Raw genomic sequence first — 10,288 nt, 5'->3', positions numbered from 1 at the left:
CCGCGTCGGCGCAGGCGCGCCCGGGCAGCCGCTCAGGAAGAGGAAAATGGCATAAACAACCCCGGGCGCCGGGACCTCCGAGCAGTGCCGCCGCCCCCCGCCGCGGGGCCGCCCCAGCGGAGCGGAGTCGCCTCCCCTCTTTTCTCCCTCCCCCTCCCGCAGCCCGGAGCCCCGGGGTGACGGCGGTCCCCGCGCCCCTTCCTCCTCCTCCCCGCCCCGTCCCTCCCTCCCTCCTTCCCCATGGTGCCGACCCCGGCAGCGGGGCGGCTGCCATGAACCCCAGCGGCCTGCCCTGCTCCTCGCCGTCGCCGGTGTTGGGGCCGCCGGCGGCGGGGGTCGGCGCGGCGGGGCCGGCGGGCGGCGGCGGCGGGGCGGGGGCCGGAGGAGGCGGAGGCGGCGGGGCCGTGAAGCTGAAGTTCTGCCGCTACTACGCCAAGGACAAGACCTGCTTCTACGGCGAGGAGTGCCAGTTCCTGCATGAAGAGCCCGGTGCCGCCCCCGCCGGCCCAGGGCCCGCCGCTCCCCTCGGCGCGCTGCCCCTCGGCCTCCCCCCGGCCGCCGCCGGGCCCGGATACCCGGTGCCTCATGGGGCCAGCCCGGGCCCGGCGGCGGCGGTGGTGGGGCCGAAGAAAGCCGAGCTGGGGGCGGGAGGCGGCGGAGGAGGAGGCGGCGGCGGCGCGGGGCTGGATGGCCCGCGGCTGGCGAGTGAGTACGGGGAGGACGCGCCGTTCGTGGGGAGGCGGTTACCGAGCGTGCCGTGGTGCTACCGGAAACAAATAACAACAGCCATGCTGGCTGGGCCGCTTCCCGGGCCGCCCCCGTACGCTGCTCCATCCGAACCCTGCGGGGAGGACGGCTCAGAGGGGGTCTGTGTGGCTGCGGCACCCCGCCGGTCCGGCTCCGTGGGCGGAGGGGAGGCGGCGCTCGGACGGCCGTTCCTTGGGGCGGCCCGGGTCGTGCCTCGTGCGGACAACTTCGGCTGAGTCTGAAGTTGGAAGTTTGGAGCGTCCCCGTTGAAGTATTATTCCGCTCAGAAAAATGCCTGCGGTTTTGTAAATGACGATTCTGTAACGATATGTGTGCGCGCCGGCTGCGGGAACGGCTCGGTTTGCTCAGCACAGCCCAGCTGCCTGGGAAGTGTCATGCCTCTTTGCGTGAATGCATTAAGCCTGGTTGCATTATCGATCTGTCATAAAGCTGGTATTTGTTTACATTAAGTGACTCAGTGTTCATATCCAGGTGCTTTTTGTGTGTGTCTGTGTGAAAGGCAGATGTAACGATGTTGAACTTCCTTCCTGTGTAAAGTTCTTAGCGCTTGATACATGTGTCAGGAGCCCAGGTGGTGAGCTCGTGCCATTGAGCAACGTCTGTGCGCTGGAGAGCTGGGCAGTGCGTTGCCTTAATGCGGCATTGCTGTGTCCACTCTTCCAGGAGAACCCTGAAACATAGGATTGCTCAATGGTTTCTGTTAAAAGATGCCATCTTTAGTTGTTGTTTAGTTGTTTTATCAGACTTCAGTTGTTTTAACTGAAGTCTGTTGCTTTTCTTTCCTAGCATACAAACAGATGGGAAAGATTCACCGGTGATTCCGTCTCTATTTCTCTTTTGGATGGAGTTAGGTGTGAAATGCACTTTTAAAAAATGATTTCCTTTTATATAGAGTTAAATCTTGTTAGCTACTGATTTCAGTCTTGGGGAAAGGATGCAGAGCTGACATAGGGATAAAAGCTTTCATATGAAGGATATTCTTTATTTGTTCTCATACAGAAGAATTCTAAAATTTAAGTCCTAAAGATAAGAAAAAAGAAACTAGAACTTGTGTGCTCAGTGGTTGATGTTGCTGAGTAGTTAAATTATTTGGAAATCATGCTTTGAGTATGTTTCAGCTCATCAGAGGTTTAAGGCTCTGTAGAACTTTCTGCAGTTGCTGCTAATGTGAGTGCAGCAAGAATGGACAAACCCCTCCAACGTGTTATTGGCAATTCCCTGATGGGGAAGCCTCCTCACGTGAAGTTACAGAAGGCAAAAGCTTGAGCTGGTAAATGAGTCTCTTGTATGAAGGGGTCTGGCTAGAGTAAGAGCAAAGGAAGAAGGGAGGGAGAGAGTGATGAAAGGTGAAGAACCATGGAGTGGGCCCAGTCTTGCCTCTGGGCTGCTTTGCTTCGTTTCCTTAAGATATTTGCTCAAAATCTGGAGTTGATCTGTATAGGTCCTGAAAGCTAATATTTAAAATTCTTACCTTGCTGATGTCCTGCTGTATGATTTTCAAGTGGATGGAATGGAAACTTTTTTTTTTAATGGACATAGAAAGCAATACACAAGGTTTCATTTAACCCTAAATTCTGAAGTGAAGAATATGGAATGAGAAAGTGCCCAAAGGTAGCCTGCCTGTACTGTCCCACTGCCCGTCTTCCTTAATGCGGAAGCACTGTGGCAGTTTTTAGGTACACATGTATGTGTGCTGACTTCTTTCTTTCTTGCTAGACCCCAGCCTCATTTGGTGCATGGAGCAGATAATGCTCATTGAGTAATTAACTGTGTAGTCCTATTTATTATTAAAAGTGGGTCAGTGCCTCATTCTACCATGCGTGTTACTCTAATCCTGCTTTGAGTACAGGATTATTAATTTACTTATAGGTTTTTCTGTGATAATCATGAAGGTTCCCCAAATACTGACTTAATTTCACGACATAGGTGATGGGGACACTGAGTGGTAAGGAGGAGAGCAGTGAAAAGACAAGAAGTATTTCAGGGCAGAAGTATTTCAGTACCAGGCTATCAAGTGAAACAAGCAGGTGACGTGTTCAGAGCTAACCAACAGATATTTCTTCACACAATGTGTGGTTAAACTGTTCTATGCCATAGATGTTTTAGATACTAACATCTGACAGGAGGTCAGAAAGTCATCAGATACCATTGGAAGAAAGCTCTGTTTGAGGTTACTAAATTCAACAAAAACACAAAATTCATTTTTGAGTCAAACTCATCTTCCACCCCCCTGTGGTTTAGAGCTTTCTGGGAAACCGTGCCTTATCCTTGCCTCAAGCTCGTGCTTTCATCTGCACAAGTAACTGTTGTCTAGCCTCAGAGCTGAGGTGGTGAGCTCAGTGTGCCTTTAACCTGACTACTTTGGCTTTTTCTGTTCTTGGGGAGCCAGACTACCAGTGCTGATGAATCCCATCCACTTTCAGAATGTAGCACCCTCAGCCCCACAGCATTTGGAGCACAGATGTTCAAAGCACTGTTCCTGCTCCTTCTGTTGGAGGAGTGACTGTTTGGCCTTCCACGAGGTGTGCAGTTGGTCAGCTGCAAAATAAGAAACACAGCTTGTGATTACCTGCTTGGAGGTTTTTTTTTCTTTTTTCTTTTTTTTTTTTTTCCTTTTTCTTTCTATCCTCTATCACAGAGATAAAGGAAAGAAAGAAGAAGCATTGGAAAAAGGTTTCTTCCAATGGGCACAAGTACCAGGTGTCAGTCCAGTTGGCAGGTGCCAACCAGGAGCAGCAGTGGTGCCTTGCTTGGGAAGACTGCAGAAAGAGCAGAGATGTCAGAACTGCTGTTCCTGGGCATTTAGGGTGAAAGATATGACTGATATGGTTCAAAGGTGCAGCTCAGGAAAGGGCAGGTGAGAGGCATGATGGCATGAGGAACATCTCATGTCTGCTGTCTCTGTTTGAACCTTTACAAGCTCTGTAAAGAGCAGTTCAGTGCCTGCATTGCTGCTTGCTGATGCTCGTGGGAGGGTCTAAGGAAAAGTGTCATTATTTTGAAATCCAGTTGTAAATTTTGCCATAAAACATAGGATATGTGGTGGCTGCTGCCAGTGCTCCGTTTACCTGGTGCTGATGTGCTCTGAGCTCTGTGACAGCCGAGCCAGTGCTGCTGGGCTGGGGACTTGAGGAGCTGACCATGGGCACAGTGCTGCTGCTGGCTATTTCTTGGGCTTTCAAGCCTTCTTCTGTATAAAAATCCTTCATCTAGGAAACTTGCTTTTAAAACAGATCAGTATTTCCATAATGTGCCTGCGATAATTCCATCAACAGTGCTGCTCTGCCTTTCTCCACAGAAAAAGCCTGTCAGTGCAGGCTTTGTTGCCTGCCTGTGAGAAGAGGGGAGAAAACTACAGAGGCTCGGGTTGTGTTGGGTTGACCTAATGAAAGTGTTATTACTGTTTTCTCACCCTGTAAGTTGTATGTTCTGAGGCTGATTGTAGCCATAGTGGGTATTGACTGCTACTGTAACAACTGTATGCAATTACTTGGCAGTTAGCATGGTGAGAACTATGTTTTAGGTTTGGTTAAATCCATAAGTAGGCTAGATTTGGGGTGGAAAGACTTATAGACTTGTGTATGTTCTGCTTTTTTTTTTTTTTTATTTAAAGTGTGTAGGCCTTTACTAGTCCATTCTTCTTTAAACAAAATGAAATAGTGGATGTAGAAAAAATGGGAAGATAAGCCATTCAGGAAAATAGATATTAAAGGTAATCTGTTGGATTACGCTTCTTAATGCAACAAAACAATGGTGAGGATTATTCTAAATATGGATTTTTATCATCATCTCTAGTAGTGTTTGTGTATTTGCAGCTTGTAGTATTAGGAAACCGTCAGTTAGCTCAGACTTTAAAGGTAAATATGGCATGGTATGCAGTATACCAGTCTCTTTTCCCCTGTTTGCATACAGAAAGCAGCTATTGCAGTTAAAGTGCAGAGCTGAGAATTTCTTTTCCAGAGCTGTTTGTACTTCTTGTAAGTGATGCTATATTGGTTGCCATATTACCCTGAACTTTCTTATTAGAGAGATGCTTCATCTTCTCATTTTCCTGGTGACTTTTCCTGGAGCTGGTAGAGAGTACAGTTTTGATAATGTTGTACTCTCAGTGTTTTTAAGGCATTGGAGATGATTCTGAGAATTGATTTTTGGGGTGGTTGGCGACTGTTAAACACCTGAGAACTGAAGTCTAAAACCAGCAGTTTAAGAGATGCATGGGAGTAACTGAAAATTACTGAATTAATTTCATGTCGTCTTGTCTCGTGTGTCAGCTCAAGAAATTCAAAAATTAATAGAGATGGATTTTTTTTCTCTAGCTTTTAAATATTTAGTGTGAAAATTGGGAAGAAAATGGAGAATTACTGAAGGGGTTAAAGAAAAACAGAAGGAAAGACCTCTGAATCTACAAATCGTATGGAGTTTTGAGGAGCAGTGTTAACATGTGAAACTTTTAGGGGGGAGGGGAGGAAAGCATGCTTCTGAAACTGATTTTTCTCTATTTATATACTTGGAAGGTTTTCTTTGTTGTGTGAGAAATAATTCAAGTCAAAATATTCCCCAGGAATTACGGGTACTCTGGAATACTTGTGATTATTTGTTTCTGGTAGTACCCACTGTGCGTTGGTATCTGAGTGCTTAACAGTTGTTACAGTTTCAATTGTTTTCTTATTTCAAAGACAAAAATGAAAAGGAGTGTTTGTTGGGGGGGACAGTCACAGACCTTGTGTGAGTGAACTCAAAGCTCACGTATGATAACAGTTTGAAGTTTTGATAATGTTTTTTAAGGTACTGAGCATCCCTGCTTAGTTTCTGTCCGGCAGTTATTAGATAACTGATTTTTTGTAGGTATCACTGTAGGAGTGGGCCTGCAGGAAGGATTTGAATGCACAGAAAATAGTGACCTTGGGGACCAGCTCAGAAAGAGTTCCCTGTGTAAGGAATCACCTAGAAGCAAATTTAGACTGCTGCGGGAAAAGTGGACAAATGGTAAGTGAGGGTGGGGTGAGAAACACAGGGAGGAGCAGCTCTGCAGGACCTCAGGGGCCAAGCAATCTCTTGGTCTTGAGGCAGCTGTTGGAAAGGGGGTCAGTGGAGGGATTTAGCTAGTAAGCTGATGTGGCTGATGTTCTCCTTATCCATTGCTTTCTGGTAATGATGTAATACGTTATGCTGTCAGAAAAATGGTATGGTGAATCCCTGTGTATTGAAGCTGAGTTGGTGTAGATCGTGCTGTGTGCTTGTGTGTGTTCCATCAGTCCGTTGGAAGTTAAGTTCTGATGATGTGATTGTTTTGTCTGATCTTCAAAGATAATGGTGTGTTTAGATCTGATTTGTATTGTTTTATTTGCTTCCTTATGGCCTCTTCCCTTTTCTCTGAGAATTGAGATATAGAAATAATTCAAACACAGAAGTCATAGTAAATACATGCACTGTAGAAGTTGTAGTCAGACTGGTTACATGATATGACATTCTTGTCATCCATGGGTAGGCTCTCTCTGTCTTTCAGTTGTTTTAGTGCTAATGAAATGGGCAGGAAGATCCTTCCTTTCTTTTTTGTCATCTCTTTCCCACTCCTATTGAAAATAACCAAGGCAGGACTTCAGAACATCTGCATCCATTTCATACAGCTGTTTTTATATTAGGAAGTTCAAGTTTAGGTACCAGAAGAAGGGTGTTAAAATTAAATTTATATGTAAAAAAAAAAAAATTGTGATATATTGAACAACTTCATGCAATACATCAAGAATAGTGAAAGCTATTAGAGAATGTTTGTTCTGAAAGCTTTGATATGAAATAGTTACATTAGCTTCAATTGCTTCTCCTGATAACAGAATGCTTCTGATGGCTCTTTTTCAAAAGTATCGTTTTAGGTTTATATTATCACTGTGCTTTTGGACTTAATCCATGAAGGAGAGTCCTGCTGTTCTTAGATGCAATACAAAGACTTTCATGGTGCAAAAGGATGGTACCTTTTTTCAGGCTTTTTCAGATGCTTCTATGATAAGAGAGATCTTTCTTTCGTTATTTATTTTTAAAGACAACCCAGTCATTTAATTTTATGGTGAAGATTACTGTTTTCCTTTGCTTACCCAAGAGTATCTCGTCACTTAGTGGGAGTGTTTGTAAATATGGCAGCATTTCCCAAACTGTTTTGTTTCCTGTCTGTCTTTCTGCCAGGTTGGTTCATTTGTGCTGTCTGCCCTCTGACCACACTTTCATTTACAGCAGCATAACTCAGTGGTGTACTTCTACTTCTTGCTCCTCGTGCCTGGGGGTTAGTGCACATGTCTTTGTCTACTCTCCCTATTTCAGGGCTTATTAGTTGGATCTGGAAAGCGGTTATGTTTGATGAGAGGTGTAAAATAAGACCAGAAGAAGCTACTTGCTGTAGCAAGCAGTAACAATAATATTGCTGCTTTCTCTGCAGTTCCACTGAGCTGCATTTACTGATACGTACAGTGCTCAGCAGCTGCTCAAGAGGTACATAAGCAGGGCAAGCACATCTAGCACCTGGCTATTTCCCCATACAAACACGCCAGTGCAGAGTAAGAGAAACAAATGTTCCTCTGACTCCACATTGCTTCGAGGACACTAAACCAATTTTCTGAGTCTTAAATGACTTGCCATAGGTAGGCTTTATATACAAAGTTTTATTGTTCTAGACTCAGTATTAGGATAGCTAACTCTAAAAATTCCACTGGAGGTATGGCACTGTAGTTTTTGCTGCTTTATATCTAGCTGAGATAACAGCTTGGTCTCTGAATGCACGTGTGCAGAGAACATGTGAATAAGCTTACCCAGCCTCTGTTGAGGTGGAGAGTGCCTGCAATTGTGGCTGCTCGGTGAGTTCCAATCAAGACTGCCACTGTAAATAAATACTTTTGTAGCATAAAGTAATTATGGTAAGGTTGTTAAGCAGTGTAGCAATATGATTTATTTCATCTGTTTTATTACCTTGCCAGACGTCTTCATGTAGTTGTTTTGAAAAATATGTCAACAAAAATCTTTTCAGGTCTTACTTCAGTCTGTTCATTTTTGGTCCTGTTTATCCCATTATTGTAAAGAACATTAAGAACAGTTCACTGGATTATCAGTGCTGATGCCAAGGTTGTGAAAGCAGTACAGGGTAGTGGAGTATTTGTTTACTATTCAGAATGAAAATAATGGAAATGTCACATTTTCAGATAGCATTAGTATTCAGATAATGCTAATAAGACAAAACAGTGTTGAACCCACTGATTCCGCTAAAGCTCTCCTGTTGAGTTCATCACAGTACTACTCAAGTACCTGGGCTGTGATGAAATCCTTTGTGCCTGAAAAAAAGAAAATCTTTGAAATAGGTAACACAGAAATAACCATCTGTTTTACTCCCCCTGCTCTTTGGTGCCTGCATCTGAAGGGAAGCCTACTTTGTGCTAAAATCCTGTGGGTGAAGAATTATGTAAGATGATATTTATTTTTAATTGCAGCTGTCACATTAAGCTGCAGTGTTACTCACCAAGCAAAATGTTATTGGATGAGTACGTAAAATGTAGAAAGTACCTTTTGAATTTCTCAATATTTTTTTTTCCCCCCTGGAATTACTAGAATGTAATCTCTAGCTTTAATATCAGTGGAATTTAGACACTTCTTGTTTTCATTTTTGTCTATCCAACATGTTTGCGTTTATTTTACCACTGGACTCTTAGTTTGCATAATTATTTTTGTATTTTGATGTTTCCTGAAAAAGGAGACTAAACTCTTGCTGTTCCCCCCTCCTTCCTCAAATCCATCTCTTCTCAGGTGCACTTTATCAACCTTTCTTCCTTTATAAGGAAGCTGTAGTTCCTCTCCAAGGAATGGTCTATTGAAAATTTATGTAACTTCAGCATGTTACAAAACAGAATCACAGAATGGCCAGAGTTGGAAGGGACCTCAAGGATCATGAATCTCCAACCTCCCTGCTACAGGCAAGGCTGCCAACCTCCCCATCTAATACTAGACCAGGCTGCCCAGGGCCCCATCCAATCTGGCCTTGAACACCTCTTGGAATGGGGCATCCACAACCTCGCTGGGCAGTCTGTTCCAGCACCTCACCACTCTCTGTAAAGAACTCCCCCTCCCTCAACTTCAGACTATTTCCCCTCGTCCTGCTGTTATCTATCCTTTCAAAGGGTTGACTCCCTCCCTCAAAACACGCTCCTGACAAGAATGGCCAAGCCCAGATTTTCTTTAAATTGCTGTCCAAACTTACCTACAGTTATAATTGATGATTTAAAAAAGAAGAAAACACAAACTTTACAAACTTGTATTTGTCATTCTAATAGCACAGTTTCAAAGCGTGTGCTTATGCCAGGAGAGATCCAGGGAGACAAATCAAATGCGAGATCCATTAGAATAGAACAACTTCTGGACTTCTGTTTTCCATTTTGTTTTCAGTACCGTACTGCTTTTGTGGTGAAGTCTGCAGACTTCTGGTTGAAGATCTCCTGTGTAGGTTACGTATGATAAATGACTTTTTTTTCCTTTAATGCTCTTAACTGCCTCTGTCTTTGAAGAGCAAGGGAGAATTTATGATTTGCCAGCTATTTGGCAGAAGGAAGATAAGCACCTTCTACTTCTTACGGAGAAGGCCAAGTGCCAAAACCAGTACAACTGCCTCTGCTGTTTAGGTATTTGTTTAGTTTTAATTGCTGAAACAGCTGTTTCCGTCCTTTGTGCAGCAGAGGAGTAGTGGGGAATGCACTTGTTTGGTTTTATAGCCAGTGCAGGGATTTCTTACCTATGTCAGCTGCATATTTTCTGTTAATCTTAATTTTCTTTCTGCCTACAACTGGGAAGCTACTTTAAGGAAGCGAGTGCTTCTTCTGAAGCCAGTAGTTACGCTTACTGCTTCTCAAGAACTCTGTTGAAAATAGGACAGCTTTCTTAGCAATAGCTCCTCTGCTCAAATGAGCCTCACTTCTCAACACTTTTTCTGTGGAATGCATTCTTGTGGTCTTTGTCCCTTTTCTAGAAGTGTTTTTCTGGTCTGTTTGGATTAGTTGTGTAGGGAGGCAAATAGCTGAAATGCATCTTGGGGTAAGTGCAGCAGGTGGAGCATCAGCAGAATTCAGTGGTGGGTCAGCACTCAGTTGCAACAGTCTGAGGGATCCCTGCAAAGGGGCTGGCAGCATAACCATGCCGTTGGCCTTGAGAACCTTTGCACAGCTAGATGGTGGCACATGTTCTGGAATAGCTTTTTCTATCTAGAGTATCCCGCATGTCAATAGAAAGCCTAGACTGTAGTATGAAACATCTTTGTGTGATATGGATTGGCTTGTGTAGCAAATGCTGCTGGTATTTGAGCAGTGTTAAGAGATCAACATTGTGCTGTACAGCAGTGGCCTCCACACTGCTCAGCTTGGGATTGCTGCAGGAAACTTGCTGCTGTTTGCAGCTTGAGCTGCCTGGCACTGTGGGTACTGCATCTGGGTGAGGAGAAGAGCAGCTGGTCCTGCCTGCTTGCTTCTGCCCTGTGTTGGCTCCAGTGATTTATTTG

The 10,288-nt window shown here is 44.5% G+C and overlaps 2 protein-coding genes across 5 annotated transcripts in view; both read left to right on the top strand.

Annotated features, from left to right (window-relative positions):
* The window catches only part of LOC125688121 (proteasome maturation protein), a 383,306-nt gene that overhangs the window by 160,325 nt on the left and 212,693 nt on the right, over positions 1–10,288 (top strand). The window lies entirely within an intron of this gene.
* Positions 28–10,288, top strand: part of PAN3 (poly(A) specific ribonuclease subunit PAN3) — a 76,815-nt gene continuing 66,554 nt past the window's right edge. The window contains exon 1 of one of the 3 annotated variants that reach the window (XR_007374597.1): positions 28–705. Coding sequence is in view for 2 of the 3 variants with exons in the window: in XM_048933659.1 (XP_048789616.1) it covers positions 273–705 (433 nt within the window). In the remaining variant the exon portion in view is untranslated. The remainder of the gene's footprint in view (positions 706–10,288) is intronic. The other 2 variants (XM_048933659.1, XM_048933658.1) reach the window with 2 other exon arrangements.

Source organism: Lagopus muta, chromosome 1 (genome assembly GCF_023343835.1).
Source record: "Lagopus muta isolate bLagMut1 chromosome 1, bLagMut1 primary, whole genome shotgun sequence".
Lineage (NCBI taxonomy): Eukaryota > Metazoa > Chordata > Aves > Galliformes > Phasianidae > Lagopus > Lagopus muta.
The sequence above is the reverse complement of the archived record's forward strand: the minus strand, read 5'-3'. Positions and strand labels throughout refer to the sequence as shown.